The 18,849-nt window shown below is 31.1% G+C and overlaps 1 protein-coding gene across 2 annotated transcripts; it reads left to right on the top strand.

Moving 5' to 3' along the window:
• The first annotated feature begins 737 nt into the window (after positions 1 to 737).
• Positions 738 to 18,849, top strand: LOC148626982 (trissin receptor-like). Of its 2 annotated transcripts, none has more exons than XM_088564849.1 (3): positions 738 to 1,132; positions 15,794 to 15,954; positions 16,666 to 18,849. In XM_088564849.1, exons 1-3 carry the CDS (start codon positions 997 to 999, stop codon positions 17,764 to 17,766), a joined length of 1,398 nt encoding a protein of 465 aa, XP_088420975.1. In that variant the 5' UTR covers positions 738 to 996; the 3' UTR covers positions 17,767 to 18,849. The 2 variants fall into 2 exon arrangements, with proteins under 2 accessions (XP_088420975.1, XP_088420976.1); XM_088564850.1 differs by lacking the exon at positions 738 to 1,132 and adding an exon at positions 10,832 to 10,916.

Genomic DNA, 18,849 nt, shown 5'->3' with positions numbered 1-18,849 from the left:
ATGAAAAAGAAACTGGCAGTTTACCCCCCCCCCTTTCCTCAAAAAAAGGAGAAGAGAATGTATCTTATTAAGCCAGTTGAGCGATTTAAGCTCTATAGAGTCTCTAGTTGTAATTGGCAGATATTGTCAGGAATGCTTACTTTGTTTTGATAATAACGCGCGCACGTGCTCATATGTACAGCGTTTTGAATCCACCCTATCGATGTAAAGAAAGCATATCTTCATATTCTTATCGTTTTGTATTAAGACTGGATAATTAAGTTCGTAAGCATCCGAGAAGAAATCCCTGATATCCATCACTGATTAATGATCCTATCTTATTTCTTACGTAGATCACGTAATTAAAGTATCATCCTCGTAAGAACCATGCATAAGCAAGAGTAGAAAATCATTCACAAAATATTTCACATAAAGTATTTCCGTTACATTCTTTCGCATATTTTGTATATCATACAAAAACTAAATGGTCAATTTCGGGTTTAAAACACAATCAATTTAATTTAAAAGAAATTTTACTTCCAGTATTAGAAATGCAAGGAAAAATTTAGTTGTTAAATTTAAAAAAAAAAAGATAAAGCGTTGTTTGAAATATACTTAATTTAAAATTGTTTGTGCCTGTGAACTTTGTGTAGCTTGATGAATCTTCATTTTGTGGGTAATATGTATTTGTTTAATTAAGACAAGCAGTTCGTGTAACAATGTAATTGATATCCTGAAATAAATCACTCCTATAGAATCGATACGTCAGTTAAAGAAGGTGGTATTTATAGCAGTAATACCGATGTGAACGGGTTGTGATCTGAACATTCTTTAGTATGAGAAAAAATGTGTTTAATAAAAATAATATTGCGTTTATAGGCATACATTAAGTGTTATATAGGTGTTGAATTTTTTGTGAGTGGTGGTTGATTGATCGCGATGTTTATTTCTAACGGAAACTAGTTAAGAATGTGCATTTTTTAAACACTGGATACATTATTTTCAGACTATTGAAATATGACTGTGAACACTACAAACCTGTCTTTTTCTGGAAATGGTACCAGTAGTAATCCAACTGGATTTTTAGACGATTCGTTCATCAAAGTAGCTTTAGTGTGTGCATATTCTACAGTATTTGCGCTATGTGTTTTTGGTGAGTACATTGTTTGGTTTCTAAACGTATTTTACTATAGTATGTACATGTTTATTTTTCGTCATTTTATGATATGTCGTTGTTGTATCATTTTGATTATAGAAAAGATAAGAAGCGGGGTTATTATTCAAACTCAAGAATTTGTTTTTTTAAGTTGTATCATTGTGGTACCATATTTTATAAAAGACATAACATTATGAATTTGAAATTGAAAGGAATGTCTGTTTGTTTTATAAATATTCAACTTTATTTAAATGTTACAAATCATTAAAGTGTCTTACTCGAATTAATGTTTGAATAATTTGTCGCTAACATAAAAAAGGGGATTAATCTTAAAATGTTTATACATCTGTTGCCATCATGTATTACCGGTTCATTTAAAAATCAGCAAGCATACTGATTTTGATAATGAAAGCTTATCAAGATGTTTCATATCTTACTTACACTGTAGTATTTTGTAATAACGATATTGCATACAGATTGACTACAAAACATGGAAGTTATTTGAATAAAGACAAGGTTTATTTCTTAGCCGCGAGATGAATTTATTTTGTAACATAACTACTTATAATGTTGATGACATTACAGAAAATATAAAATGCTTATCGTTTTATGTTTTATACTTCTTTTTAAACTACACAAAGCCGCTGAATTTTGAGACACCAAACCACATTAAACTTAAATTAAAAAATGAAATCATTTCAAGGAAAATTTTTAAACGTTCTTTCAGATGAATGGTAATTACAAAACTACCAAACTATTCAAATCAAAAGGAATGACCTAAACGGAAAATCCTAAAAGGAATGTCTGTATAACAAATCTACGTCAAAAGGAATGTCCTTAAAGTCTACATAGCAAATCGTAAATGGTGATATTTTATCGCGTGCTAACTCTTCTTTATAACGGTTCATTTCCTACATACAATAAGCATGATGTTAATCCTAGACATGAATTTTGTGGAATGATGTCAAGCTCAAGATAAGATAATAAAAATATACAAGTAAAACCTACAGAAAATAATTTGTAGACATCATGAAAATCTGTTGTCAAAAACAGAATGATTTTCAATAAGAGATGGATATCGGAAATATTTTAGGCAGAGTATGAGAAGTTAGGTAAACTATTTCTCGAGGTAAATATCACTTTATTGTACTATCGTTAAACAATTCTAGTTTCGGGGACTTGATACATCGCATCTATCCCCAAAGACTTGAGAAAGAATAATCAAGGGAGCCAAGGTTATAGCGGTAATCAAAAGAATGTAATCCAGGGACAAAGACCAGACATGGAAAACAGACATACACAACAAAGAACATAACGTAACTAAAATCATACATACAAAGTAACAAAAGCAAATGAGCAACTCGGACTCCACAAGGTATTGACTCGTAAAAATTGTTGTTCAGCCGTAATTAAAGCGTTATCTCCGATCATTTATAGGATTAATTAATTAATTGGCTCGTATTGCTTTGAAAGAGTAATCAAGGGAACCAAGGAATTCTCCTTGTATACAATTTTTTTTTGCGAGGGGGGAGATTTAGATCTTGGTGTATATTTGATTCTAATGCTGCTGACGAGAGATTACTCTTACAAAATGTGTACAGCAAATCGAAATTTGTAGTGTTGATGATTTGTATTTTTGTATTTAAGGTGCAAAAGGGACTTATGCATCAAAACAGATAGGACATTTACTATACACATACCGATAAATGTTTTACAAAAAATTGTACAAATACAGCAAGCAATGTAGGCATAAGCTGAAACATGGCCTGGACTGGTCCTGATTGTGGTTTTACTAGGCCAAAACCATGTGATTGACCTGGACATGTTTATGCTGTTGATTCTTTGTTTAAAGATGCCTTGACCAAAACATATATGATATTACTAGCTTTTGTTTTATTCTGTTCTTCATAAGGCGCAGTATTTAAGCACTAAATCAAATTTACTTTTATGAATCTTTAGTCTTAACAAAAATTAAGATTTACTTTTTTTCAATAAGATTACGCGCCAAAAGTAACCACTGTTTATTTCCTTGGAATACATGGAGTTTAGTACATTGAACACGCAGTGCTTGATTAAGAAATATTCTTTAATCAGGATTCTTTTGAGTAAGGTTTTATAACTGTTATGTCATACACTCGCAACTCTGACTTCAGAAATTAATACATCATTGCCATTTTTTAATTTACTGTATACATTGTATACATACTTTTCATATCTTATCTTCTGATAATAAGTTCAATGCCTCAATGAATTGTCCTGTTCTTTATGTGTATGATGTGTTGTACTCTTGCATTTCTTTATGATTTTCTTGCCGAATTGCGGAGGTTTATGTAGAGCTTGAGCATATATAAGGGTGTATATCTCCTCTTGATTGCAACTTAATGTGTAAGATTGGATATTACTACATAAAGATTAGCTTAAGTTGTCATTTTATATTCCCTGATTCTATTTGCATAGAGGATGCTTCACATGAAGTGACATTTTTTTATATAAATACCAAATCAAAAATAAAGCACAAAATTGTTATCCAAGCCTGACAATCAAACACATTTGAGGATTTTACTTTGTCAATCAAAAATCACGGTCAGGCGAATTCAAGTCAGGGTAATAACGTAAGGCTATGTTTTAGAGTGTCCCTTATTGTTCAAAATGATAAATAGGGAGTATATATTTTTTACTGGTTTCATCAATACAACTACAATTTAAAAACTCACATACATTTTAAGGAACAAACAGCAACAAATGAACACTTTATATAACAAACAACCCCTTAGTCTTCTTTCAACGTAAATCTTTTGACTTCAAGACGAATATACGGGTTAGTGAGTACCTACTAATTTCTAATAATGCTGGGATTGAAAGCTTCCTTGGTGAATTGTTCAGATGATGGAATTATTTATTGCCAATGGTTAGTTGTCTTGTGTAGCATCATCGATGGTGGATATTCGCTAATCAATATTACATTTTTGTCGTTACTTTTTTTAAATACATAAAGTAATCATATTCATCTAAACGTACACTCTCTTTGAGTTCGGTGTACAGTTAATTACACATTGTACCATAAGTTTTCTGTACGTAGGGTTCGATATATCTTGTCCTTAGTATTATCAAATACTAGTAACATGTCGCGCATAATTTGTTGCAGAGAAAAAAAAACAGCTTTACCAAGGTTGATGTAATATGCATAGGTCTCATGATGAGCAAAAAAAAAATTGTAATAGAAAGATATCAACCCAAGTAAATTCATTTCAACATCAAAACACAAGCAAGCCTTCGTCAGTTTGTTGTGGTGTGGAAATTAAAGTTGATATTTTGCAATATTCAAATTCTTCGAGTAAAACCTTTTTTTCTCTGTAATTCTACCGAAAAAAGCACCACAGGAAACGTCACAACGTCGCTTTTGATCGATCATACTTAATCGACCATGCGTAACTGTAACACAATAACCAATCACAATGGTGAATTAACATATCAAAAGTTCATGACATATCGCTCCATGATGTGTTTTCTAACCTTCAAAGAAGTAGGTAAACCGCCTAAATCGTACAGAATGCATTATTATATAATATACTTTATTCATTAAAAGAGGTAGCTACTTAACTTACCGTCACGATGCAACTGATCCATGCACCACCTTGTGTTTCCTTTATATTATCTTATAATAAGTAATTTATTTATAATTTCATATATTGATATTAATTTCAAATGCTGATAGTTAGTTTTCTTCTCGTTTTCCATTTTTTTGGTAATTTTATTCAATTGTGTTCGTCTATATAGAGTTTCCCCTTTTTCATTTTGTTTTTCCTATGAACGGTTATTCATAGCATTGTCGCAAACTTTATTAAATCGGTGTTTAAAAAGTGAATATTAAACTTCAATTAAATTTCAAATCGTGGATTCTAATGGTATCTTGAACACATTTTAAAAACTGTAATTATCTAAGAGGTACCCGCCACCTCGAATCCGCCACTGATCTGAGGCTCCAGTGGCTTAAGTATTAAGGGTTTTAATGAATGTAATTCGAATTGCAAGAAGTTGGTATAAATAGCTATACAATATACAGTTATGATTGGATGTTAAAGGTTCATGAAAATTAATCTACAGAATATAAGATTTCATCACAGAACACAGACAGTGGTGAAAGTGTAATACACAAACTTATAGTACGTTTTACTATTGTAATGAATGCTGCTGTCCGATTGATACATTCGACTCATTTCGATTCTTGAAACCGAAATATATCCGAACTATGGAATAATAGTAAATGTATCATAGTTTATTTGTGACAAGACTTGGACATTTAAAATAACAGTTTGTTTTATATATTTCTTTTTTTTTGTATAACATCCATATATTTTTGGTAAAAAACATGTCAAAAATTATCTAGCTAGATTAATTCATTTAAAAATGTGACTGACTCTTTCTGTTGATAGTAATGAAATATGTGTATGTGTACACAAATATTATGTTATGCAACATTTGTCATTATAATACAGAAATCATCTTAAAACACACTAACACAGACATGATACATAACATGTTATCTAGGATTACATTGCCCGTTATACAAGTTTGTAATGCATGCCAATGTCTATTACAACAGTTAGGTTTACATTCTTATATTTAAGTGTCAAAAAAGAACAAAAATTAACTTCCGAAAGAAAAGCTGTGAATTCTATGAATAAATTATAAACAGTTGATAATCTAGCAGACAAGTAGTGTGCATTTTCGATATTGTCCGCTGGTTATTGACATTTGCACTGTTTGAGTCCAAGTATTCTGAAAAACGAAAGTGACAGTTTTAGTTTAGTTTTAGTTGCTGTCATAAACGACTAATTGGATTTGTAGATTTCATTGTTACATAATGTTTATTTTAGGAACTAGTACTAAATTTAAAACGTTTCTTAACGTTATATGTAATGGAATACTAAATATTGCATCATCGAAAATGTTGATATATTAAAGTGAAGAAGAATATATTTAATTTATTCACACACACACACACACAAAAAAAAAAAAATAATAAAAAAAAAATAAATAACACTAATGTCTAATGATTGAAACTACTAGAAATAGGGATTCGTTCGTTGAACAATGTATTTGTAAATGATATGAGATACAAAGTATAGCCTTGGGCATTCAATTATATATGTTAATTCAATAAAAAATACTTGAGTACATAGCAATTGCTGTAGACTGTCAGTACTACAATCGTTTTCTGTAAGTTGAAGATCACAGAGGTATAAACTAACTCTTTTGAAATTAAACAACGCGATGATTTTACATTTTATATCCTCGCATTTCCCCTATTTTAAGACGGCTTTTTATCTGCAGGTTCATTTGAAGTTGTCATATGCATTCATCGGAGATATTACATTTGCTTGCATTTGTTTTGAATGTTATTTTTGAATAATACTTAGCTAACAGGTTTATATGAAATGTCAAGTTTTGAGTAATTTTTTTTTCTCAAAATTTTACAATTTTACAATAGCCATCACGAGCTTATCGTTTTAATCTCCACTACCTTATATCGTTGCACCATGTTTAAATTCAAAGTTTCCCACATCTTTATGAAGGCTTATGAAGAATGTTTCATTTAATATCAATATATATTTGAAATATGTTTTTTATGTTAACTTAAATTAAATAAAAACGTTGTTTGCACTACAAAAGTTAAACAGCAACGTATAAACTAGCTTATTTGAAGCAGATTTGCGTGGGAATGTTAAGTTGCAGTCAGACGGTGCACATTTGAGGTACAGAACTTGTGATAGTTTTATAGGACAAGGTTGCGCACTATTGCACTTATTTTTAATGTCTATTAATAATTTAACTGTTTATTGGCAAATGCAGATTTAAAAAACTACTAAAATAAATACAATTTAATAAACCATAAACTTTAGGCAACCCATTCAATAAAAATAAAGTATCTATAAAGCAATTCTATCATGTATTTGCATGATGAAATAATCATTTTCTGTAGCATTGAAACTATTTCGAAATATATTTACATGCTGTTTTATGTGTTGTTAGTAATAAAGACGGGGGGTTCAATCAACAACGACGTCATAATAATGGGTAACAATCAATGACATATTTCTTTTAAAACAAAACTTGAAAGATAAAAAAAAATTTCCCTACATTTCTCTAGTTATTTACAAACTGCACATTTCATCTGCCTTCCAAAAGTTGTTTTCACAACACAATTCTGAATACTATTGAACGAACCAAAGGTTTTTAAATCTTTATTTGCAGTTAAATAAAGAAAAATATATTTATTACAACTATAGATTTGGTATACATATTTTTATTATTATCTTCTTGATAATAATTTTGTGAGGCTAATGTTGTAAAACAAAAATTGGTGAAAATATTGGTGTTTTTTTCCTTTAGTATCAATGTTCAATATCTACTGATTTTTTTTATATTTGCAATATGTAATTCAATGTATTGACAACACTCTATTAAGGAGGTAGACCTATGGTTAGGGACACAACTCTTATACATCATTGGAACGTTTGTATTCACCATTTCACATCAATCTTATATACGCATCAAAGTAACTTGGACGGATTTCACTCTGCTTCAAAAGAAAGCTTGAAAGGGTTTGGTGAAATTGAATACAATACAAACATATCTCTGATATTTAGAGTTATGTCCCTTTCCCTAGGTCTACCTGCTTAAACTGACTTTACTCCTTATTTCCTTTGCGACGACTCAATAGTTTATCCCATTTACAAAGCCTTTACAATAAAATTATGTATTTTGTACTTTAAGAAGTTAATAATAATAATAATAATAATAATAATAATAATAATAATAAATATATTTTATTTGACTATGACTGAGTAATTATGTTTGCTACTGCATGTATCGTTTAAGATATGTCAGATTGTCATTATTGCATATTATATTTTCATTAGAATGTATCGGCTGGTTTCACAAGTATAGTAAATTATTTATATCTTCTGTTAAGGATAATGAAACATTTTGCATTTAAAACAATCACCCTTATGTTCGCTAGTGGCATAGTGTTAATCATGCTGAGAATAATGTTTTTATGAGGAACAGCTTCGTTTCTCATAAATATTACATATCATTATTTTTCACTGAACATTCAATTAATTAACTACTCATCATTTCGGGGTATAATAAGTCTTAATATAATGGAATGGGTTCATATCTCATTGATATTTCACATCAATATTTTCATACCAAGTTTGAAGAGAAAATGTGCATAGCAAATTAACATTTAAAGTTTCATGTGTGACAAATAAAAGATAAAAAAAGAAATATACATCCTCCATTTCATAGTAAGCACGTTAGATAAGCATCAACGTGTATGTGCGTGTGCAAATAACATTCTTGGGAAAAGGTTCAGTTTTAAGCAAAACCGGGGAGTTCAAAGGCAAAAAGTAAGAAATCGACACTTATCGGCAACAATATTAAAAAAAAATACTGTTAATATTAATCATTGAAAGTAAGGAATTATTAACAATCACATTTAACTTTATAACATTCTAATATAGCTGTTGAATGTTTCTGTAAAATATAAAAATATTGAAACAATCATAAATGAATGAACTTGTAATGTACTAGAGTGAACCAGAATTTCCAAACTGACCAAGAGTTCTCCTACATACTTCGTGACTCCATTAAAAATTTACACCTACAAAGACTGAAGATTATATATTTATCTCCCTTGGTTGTCAAGGGGTTTAAATGATGATATTATTAGAGGACCTAAGGGGAATAAGCAATACATCTTTTTTGCTTTATTACACGGGTCCTTTGGAAATGTATAAATCAAAGACTAATTTTATAATACAATGTTGTATTCCGTAAGATTCATTGAATTTTTCCCGTAAATTATACCAGGATTATCTGTTATATTTTTTTCTGATTACGTCCTGGATATGAATATTTGATTTGTTTATTACAATATATATTCATATTACAAATCAGTATAAAGCGACAGCAAAAACAAACTAATCATCTAACATTAAAAACAACATACAAATGCTTATTGTGTTATTTAGAATCTTACATCAAGACAAGGCAAAAAATCGGTAATATTCTTAATATGGAATAAAATAACGAAACACTCGGGTTTCAAAGTTGAAAACATAGGGCATTTATTTTCTGCACACATGTCATTGTTTGTTTTTATAACAGACTTGTTCTGTGGTTTGGAGTACAATGATCATTTATATATATAGTATTGAATAATTACAAAAATAGTGATGCACTTATTCTACATTTTATCAATAAATCAAATTCATAAACTGGTAACATAAAAGCATTAAAATATGTCATTTTAATGATAACTGTATTGTCTTCGTTATGAAGGAAAAACATAAAGTTTTTGAATACATATGATTGTTGTTTGATATGAATGGATAGCATACAAAATATAAGCGTCATTGAGATAAGTACAATTATAGCATAAATACAAATAAATAGATTTGAGGAGATTCCTGATAAAAGTTTTCTTGTCAAATTTCGCTCAAACTAAAATATGATAAAAGCAGTCTTGATATACCTTGGTAAAATTGAACTAAATATATAAATGATAATATCATCAATAGAAGCGATTTCAATCACTAAAACGAAGTTTTTCTTGATTACTTGTTCCTTCTCAAAGTTTTAGGGGAGGACAGAGTTTCTCAGTTCATTTAAGTTTCCTCGCCTGGGTTTCATAAAAAAAAATCTTAAATTAATGTTTTCCTCAAAATCCTTGAGTTTTCCCTTAAATTTCCGATTTCAAGTTTTTTGATTGGTCTGAATTTGAATTGAGAAAATATTTGGAGAAAATCTCAATTTTAGATTTTTTTCCAGAAATCGGGTACTGTTTGCTTTCTCATGATATTTTGTTGCTGTTGTCATTTTAGTGACCGGTTTCGTGATTCGGTATTTTCTTTCTGTGGATTGGTTCACAAATTGTGTCAATCCTTTCAGGTCATTTAACTACAATTTTTAAAGAGACCACAATAATAACATTTTAAGTGCAACGCTATCAACAACATTCATTGATATAACACAAGATATTATACGAATAAAAAAAATACACATTGAATTACTTCCTAAAGGTATTGAAAAGTATCAGATCATTTTTTACACGCAACTTTTACCCATGTTTAATCATCAAATACAGTCATGAAAATGCCAGCGTAAGGAGAATATTGACGAAAAGTTTAATATGGAAATTAAAAAACGCACAATGAGAAAAATATGTAAATATTCCACACTTTATAGAAAACGTAAAACAAATTTTCCGTACAAACAATAAATTAACGAAATTATACTTATAAAATATAACGAATTTAACCGGTTGTGATTTTGAATTGTTTATGCTTCATCTGAAATTGAAAATAGTTTACTGGTAAACACCAATCCAGATGATGATGCATCACGATTTATTGCATTTTCTTAATCTGCAAACACATTCTGAAGTAATCATACATCAAAATTAACTATATTGGTTTTCTCCTAGTATATTGATACAATTCAAGAAATCTCTCAGAACGAAATCCCAGTCAAATTAAAATGTGCCTTATTCTGAATTTCTTAATTAAACCTATCTTAATTTGCAAGTTGTGATACTGATAATTTATATATACGATACACCCAGATTAAAACACAAAAGTGGAAATAAGTTTTTATCTTCAAATATATAAAAATAATGATGAAGTAATACGAAGGCGCAAACAATGGATGACGATTAGATAAAACAACATCGGTATTACGGAAGAAGCATAATCAACACAAACCGACGGAATAGGTAGGTGCTGTGAAAGAACTAATTCCTGCTTCTTATTGGTTTCCACAGACTCTTTCCATCAGTTTGTGTGAAAAGTCAAAGATGAAGAAAAACGATCATTTCTTCCACTACCGTTTGTCAGCAAAGGTATAGATGCAATTAATTTGGCTAAAATCCTCCATCACAAAAACGTTACCAACAAAATTCCTCCATATTTCAAAGACAAATCCATACCAATTATTTCATATTCCTATACTTCAACCATTGTATCCAAAATTTTCAATTATAAAAGGCTATTTCAGAACCTCGAGATTGAGGACTTCAAGGCTAAACCACCTGTTCTTGCAAAAATTCTCCATTGAAATATGGTCCTTCCTGTCACGTCGTTACGGGAGATATGTCCATCAACGAAAACGAATCTTTGCGTAATATCCTTTCTAAAGGCCCCAAGTACCCTGAACCGCCCTACATGAATTGGAATTATAACTTTAAATTTCTAATGGATGCCGTGGAGAATTAGGCAAAAAAATGATAAAACGAGAACAAGAAAACATTGATTCTCTGTCAGAGTGGTTAAAGGCCGTGAGGTCTTTAATTTTGCAACAAATGAAAGTTTTAAGTAGGTCAATGAGTGCCAATGCTACATTAGTCTTCAAAGACACCGATGTAGCAAAAACATTGTCTACTATACATGACAAATATGTTGTTATACCAGCAGACAAAGTCCAAACAACATCTTTGTCTGCAAAAAGTTTTACATCCAATGTTTATTATCAGAGGTAACCTCTTTTAAAACTTTTAAGTTCTCTAATCATAGCTGTGAAAAAGGGTTTGCAGTCCTACCACAACACTTGTTACTCCCGTAGTGGTATTAATTCAATGTGGATCATGAAAAATTCGAAAGAATTTTGGAGACAATCAGTTTAAGAATATTGTCAGAAGATAATAGCATTAAAACCTATGATTTTTCAACTCTGTATACTTCTATTCCACATACTCAGTGAAAATCTCTACATAAAAACATTATACATCATTGTTTTTCATAAAAAGATGGTACGGTGTACACCTAAATACAAATGTATAGTTCTTGGTAGAGATTCCTCATACTTTGTAAGAAATAATTCCAAATCATCTTCCAAATATGCCGAATTAGATGTTTACAAAATGCTGGAATTTTTAATCGACAACATATTTGGCCAGTGTGGTGGGACGAGTTTTTCAACAAACAGTCGACATTCCAATGGGAACAAATTGTGCTCCTCTACTTGCTGACATATTCCTTCACTCTTATGAGGCTGACTTTATAGCTGATAAGATCCGAAAGAAATAATATCTTTTGGCTATATCCTTTAATCTCAATTTCCGTTATATAGAGCACATATTATCTTTAAACAATCCTAATTTTGGGGACATCGCCTCCTCCCCAAAGAACTTGAGATAAAGGATAATGCAGACACTGTGTAGTTAGCCTCATATCTAGACCTGCACTTAGAAATCGATGGTAAAGGAAAACTATTGACCAAACTTTACGACAAAAGTGATGACTTTTCATTCAAAATTCTCAACTTTCCTTTCATCTTTGGCAATATCCCTTCAGCACCTGCGAATGGAGTGTTCATATCACAACTCATACGCTATGCCTGAGGTTGCCGCGACTACGGATACTTTTTGTATCGCGCTAGAATTCTAACAAATAGGCTTCTGGAGCAGGGTTATGTTGCTTTAAGATTGAAGTCATCACTATAAAAGTTTTATGGTTGTCAACATCAACTCGTGGATCGTTACGGTGTATCCATCTGCGGCATAAAAACTGATTTGTTCAACGTGTCATAGTTTTTTTCCTCTTTCGTCTACCCCGGACTTGACTTTTAATGTTTCAGTTCTGTTACACAATTAACAAGGCTCCAAAGTGGCTTCAAAACATAGTTAATACGTACAAAATTAAGGACAAATAAATGCGTTTCAGAAAAAAAACAGTTTGATCACAAAAATAAATAAATAAATCACAAGTTTTTCCATTTGTGCGACTTTTTTCAGTGAGGAATAAAAAAGCAACAAACAACAAACAAAACAAAAACAAAATGAGAAACACACCTTGCGAATATATTACGACAGCTAGACTGGCAATTCAAAACCTGCGAGACCAGACTGGTCATCCCGTGCAAAGGTGTGTTGAAATCGATTTTTTTTGCCAATCAGACCACAACCACTTTACAGTTCGCATTTCCGCAAATAAATCAATCATAACGATTCTAGACATTTGTCATCGTGTATATTGTTCCTGTCTCATCTGGTATATATGCATAACTTGGTATAACGTAGTATATACAATATGTTGAGAAATATAACACATCGTAGGCTTCCAAACACCACTGGTATCTGAGCATTATGTCGTAATTAGGTACTGCAATATATCTTTTTTAACTTTGAAGATATAGATCGTATACAAATTAAAGGACGGAATGGAATGGAACAAACTTTAATTGAAAAAGTATCCTTTATTCCGTATTTATCTTTCGAGGTATGTATTTCTTTTGGACTGTGTACATATCTTCCGGGATGGCCGGTGTATCACGTGACTATTTGAAATTGTCTTTATTATATGCTTTCTCTTATATGATAATTCATTTCGATGAACCAACAATTAAATATATGACATATTATAGAAGTTTCGTTCGGAAAGCATTAAAATGCTTGCCAGGAGCTCAAAATATTAGAGCGTTTAATGAGATCCCAAGTCGAAACAGGATATATAACTGTTCATCGAGTAGAGTACTTTAATAACGTGATTGGATACAATTTCATCCCCGTGGTGATCCTCTATTTAAGTACTCACTGCATGACGTCAGAGATAAACGTATTGAAAGTACATCGAATTAAACGAACATAATCATTTGATTCATATTACAATAGGTGATAATTTCTTCCGATTGATAAAACTTATATCTACTCAAACATAATAGATGAAGCATAAAACATAATAATAAGTACAAATAATGATGCATAATGCCTTGTAAAAGATAGTTTACAGAAATATTTCATCTTTTCGTTATCCTTCCTGTGCGGTACAACAATTTGTCGAATATGAAAAAAATGTTTTCCAGTCGGGGTACACGTGAAAATAAGAGACAAATGCAAGAACAAAATGTTTTCGTAAAGATTATATGATAAAGTTTGACAGGCTTATGGTCTGTTATTTCTTCAACTCTGTTAACAACAAAGAACTATAATTATCTACATGATTGAGATAAAGTGAATCTCTTCACTCGTTGAAAGTCAAGTAGCATGCATGCTGTTGCAGTTACCTATTACTTTATTTATAAAAATAGGTTAAAGTTACACCATTCAAACACTCGTTTAAATTTAAATATGACGACTTAGTTTTTTTTCAAAACTGTGTGAGAAACTAAAATATTGAAATGAAGTTTATGTTATATTTGAGATAGCTAAAAGCTTAACGAAATAAAGAAAAAAAAAACAATTAAATCTATTACCGAACGATATTAAAATGCCATTTCAATAACTTTATTACCAACAACAAGAACAGCACAGGTGCGTATTACATAACTTTCAGTACTCACGTTATTTTACATTTTAATTGTTATTATATATTAATGCAATGTCTTATTATTATGAAATTTAGACCGCTTTTCCGCATTCATTTAGCTTTTTCTTATCTACTAAAAGTTTTTTTTTTTAATTAATAATAGACAGTTTAAAATCTCTTATTTTTGTCACTTTTTTTCTAATTTCCGTTTACGATATTGTTCTATAGAGATATTTCTGTCAATAGGTGTAGCTTTTCGGCACCTGCGTATGGAGTGTTCATATCACAACTCATACGTTATGCCAGAGCTTGCAGAAACTACGCTGACTTTTTGTATCGCGCTAGAACTCTAACAAATGGGCTTCTGGAACAGGGTTATGTTGCTACAAGATTAAAGTCATCACTAAAGAGGTTTTATGGTCGTCATCATGGATCGTTATGGTGTATCCATCTGCACCATGAAAACTGATTTGTTCAACGGGTCAAAGGTTTCCTTTCCTCGTTTGTCTACCCCGGACTTGACTTTTCATGAGCAACTCGGCGGGTGTTTTTAGAAAAGCAGAACATGCTAACCCTACCGGTGCACCTGGTCCATGCTCCCAGTTTTTAGTGGAGTCCGAATTGCTCATTTGCTTTTGTTACTTTGTATGTATGATTTTAGTTACTTTATGTTCTTTGTTGTGTATGTCTGTTTTCCATGTCTAGTCTTTGTCCCTGGATTACATTCTTTTGATTACCGCTATAACCTTCGTGGTTCCCTTGATTACTATTTTAAGAGTCGAAATAAAAGTATGGATAAGTCAATTTTAGAAATAGATTTAGACAAATAAAAAACGCTGCTTCTAAATGACATCCATTCTTTCGATTGTAATAAGTAGGTAGAGATCCCTCATACTTCGTGAAAAATAATTTCAAATCATCTTCCGTGACTTTAGTTATATATCAGATCTGCGAATGTTGAAATGTAGAGTGAAACCTGTCTGTACTTGAAAGATGTTCAGTTATGCAAGGTCGAAAATACATATGAATTGATATAATGGAACTTTTAAAAGTATCTGCTTTATACAGGTATTCGGATTATTCATGGTTCGGTTTAGACAGGTTTCACTGTACAAAAAACGAGGTGTCTATTACGGTATAACGAAAATCAAGCAATACCTTGTTGGGATATTTGTGTTCGTCTTCAATGTCTTATGAATATTTAATGGAGAGCTGTCTGTTTGTAAAGGTTTGACTGAATACAATGTTAACGAAATTTCTGACATGAAATTGAATGTTAGTACAAGTGTGAATAATAATCAAATCGAATAAAGGTGTAGCTTTCTATCAACACAATGTGTTTGTTTTACAGGTAATGTTATGGTGTTATTTGCCATCATAAAGAGTGCCAGACTACGAAGCTTAACCAACTTTTTCCTTGCAAACTTAGCAGTGGCTGATTTTTGGATTGGTGTATTCTGTGTGTTGCCAACTCTTTCAACATTTTTTTCACAAAAATGGATATTAGGACGGGTGGGTATTTTTTGCTTAAAATATTGTTCATTTCTTATCACTCCTAAAAACTAAGATTGCTACTGTCCGTAACACTTAACCAGCACAAAAGCGTTTTCAATTTGTAGATTGCGTTTTATTTCGATTTTATTTCTAAAAAATTGTCCGATTCTATTATCAGTATTTATAATGTTGTTGTAATATACTTTTATTTTCGGTTAACCAATATATACTTTTATTTTCGGTTAACCAATATATACTTTTATTTTCGGTTAACCAATATATACTTTATTCATGTTTTTTTTCAATACATGCAATATGCTTACACGTATTCAACATCAAGTCTTTTTTCACACGGATGTGCTATCTGATTGGAACAACAAGAAGCACAATTTTGTGCATGTGGCGTTCTAAAGATAGGAATAGTATTATTTTCAGTATTTTCAGGAATGTGCTTTTCATCCAATATTAATCCATATATAATATATAAAGTAAGAACACTATGCTATGTCTGTTTTTAAAAATATTTAGCGTGGTAAGTTAATGGAACTTTTATGTTAAGAGACAAATGTTTCAAAGACTCACGTGTCAAGTACAAGACATCAGTTTTAAAGAGAATACCATGTTTACATTTTCCTATAATGCAAGCAATAATGTATCCTTGGTGAATAGACACAAATATCATTTTTAGGAATTTCTATTTTTCTCTAATAAGTGTCTGTTCTCTTACAGGCAATGTGTAAGATTTACTATTTCGTCTGGAACATGTCATATACGGCGTCGATTGTTATTCTGACTGCAATAGCAACAGAGAGATATATTGCCATACGTTTCCCACTGAGGGCAAGAAAATGTATTACTCAAAGGCGACTTTTCTTCGTGCAAGGTTTCATTTGGATGATTGCAGCTGTTTACGGGACACCATATCTATTTATATTTGATCTCCAAGAATATGTTGTTGGTGGTGTAACAAATTCTTACTGCTTTTATAATTATAATATGGTTAATATGAAAGCGTTAGTTACCACGAACTTTATAATATGGTATTTAGTTCCGCTAGTACTAATGTCCTATATGTACTGCAGAATAGGGATATCCCTTTGGAAGGTCAGTAAAACAAACATGACACCAAAAGCTCCAAAGGTAACGGAGGTACAACATGAGGATTCCTATTATTCGACATCTTCATCTGAAGGACAAGGACGAAAGAAATCTATTCGCTTAAAACGACTTCTACCAAATTCTTCAAAAGAGCATAGAGATAGTTGTACCTTCTGCATCAGTCAGAGAAGTTCTAGAAGTGACTGTAACGGAAAGCGTAAAAGAGATTCAAGGCAGTGTTCCTGTGAAAAGATTGAAGCAGAAAGAAACTCGAGTTCATCTTCATGTGACATAAACACAAACCATTCAAAACATAATGGAAATGTTTCCTTTATCGATTATAAAACATCGCGAGAATGTAATGTTCCGAAGTTGAGGGTGTACTTTAACACGGAACAGACACGGATGAACTGCTCTCGTGCGGTGAGAAGCAGGCGAAGAGTTATTCGTCTGCTGGTTGCGGTAGTAATTTCATTTGCTGTATGTGTATTACCGCATCACATTCGCATTTTGCTTCATTTTTGGAAAGTGCCTATGTATGATTATGAGAGAATTTTGTCTCCAGTGTCTTTTCTAATACTTTACTTAAATAGCGCACTTAATCCTATATTATATGCTCTTTTCTCGGCGAATTTCAGAAAAAGTTTCAAGGAGTCGATACCATGCCGTCGTAAACGACGCCATATTCCATTCTTTCAGCAACAGGACACAATGAGAAGTGGCAGTTGTTAGTCAACATTGTAAAACAGTTTCATTTTCACTTAAAATGATATTCATTCCTGTGAAATGAAGAAGACGGTAATCAATTCAAACGTTAACCAAATCATAAACATCTTATTGTGAAAGAGGGTTAGTTGCTTGAGCTTATCTTCATATCATGTGTACATATATAACATGAAATTAATTTATGAAATGCAAAACTAGAAAAGCAATAATTTATCGACAAAAAAAAAACAAACAAAAAAAAAAACAAACAAACAAACAAAAAACAAAAAACAAAAAAAAAACAAAAAACAAAAAACAAAAAAACAAAAAAAAAAAAACAAAGAAGAAAAAATTCCGTGCTTGAAAATCTATAAACACAAAATAAATACCGACGAACATTAATGCAAAATATTATCAATATTTTACAGTTATATTATATATAAAAGAAAGAGTGATTAAGGGAACAAAGATTCAAGCGGAAACCAAAAGAATGTAATCCAGGGTCAAAGACCAGACATGGAAAACAGACAAAGCATATAATAACCAAAATAATACATACAAAGTAACAAAAGTAAATGAGCAATTCAGACTCCACTAAAAACTGGGGGCATACACCAGGTGCATAACACATCTGTAGTGATATCCCGTACTTTCGACTTTCGTTGTGTACATATGCATTAGAATGTACTCTTTGATTCAATTTGATCATGTTAACCAAATATTTAAGTAACAAAATATACTTCATTCTGACTAAGAATTTCTCTATTTTTACTTTGAAACATGCCGGTTTTATAAAGACATTCTAAACGACTTTGTAATGGGATTTACAAGCATCGTAACTTATGGCCTGAAATTTAATAAACGTATATCAATGTAACTTCGAAACATGCAAATCAATTCTTTCATTTAACGCTTATTGTTATATTGTTATAGCAAAATAGGCACTAGAGACAATGAAGCGCCTTTTTATGGTAAAGACTGTCTTTCCGAAAGGAAATGTGAAATGTAAAATATGTCTACTTTGGCTCAATATGATGCTCAACAACGATAATGGTATCGTCATATTTTCGATGTAACTAATTATGTAACAAATATTCAAATAAAACTATT

Source organism: Perna viridis, chromosome 1, assembly GCF_037379345.1.
Source record: "Perna viridis isolate PV_CMFRI_1.1 ecotype Kerala chromosome 1, ASM3737934v1, whole genome shotgun sequence".
Lineage (NCBI taxonomy): Eukaryota > Metazoa > Mollusca > Bivalvia > Mytilida > Mytilidae > Perna > Perna viridis.
This window is presented reverse-complemented; position numbering and strand designations above follow the sequence as displayed.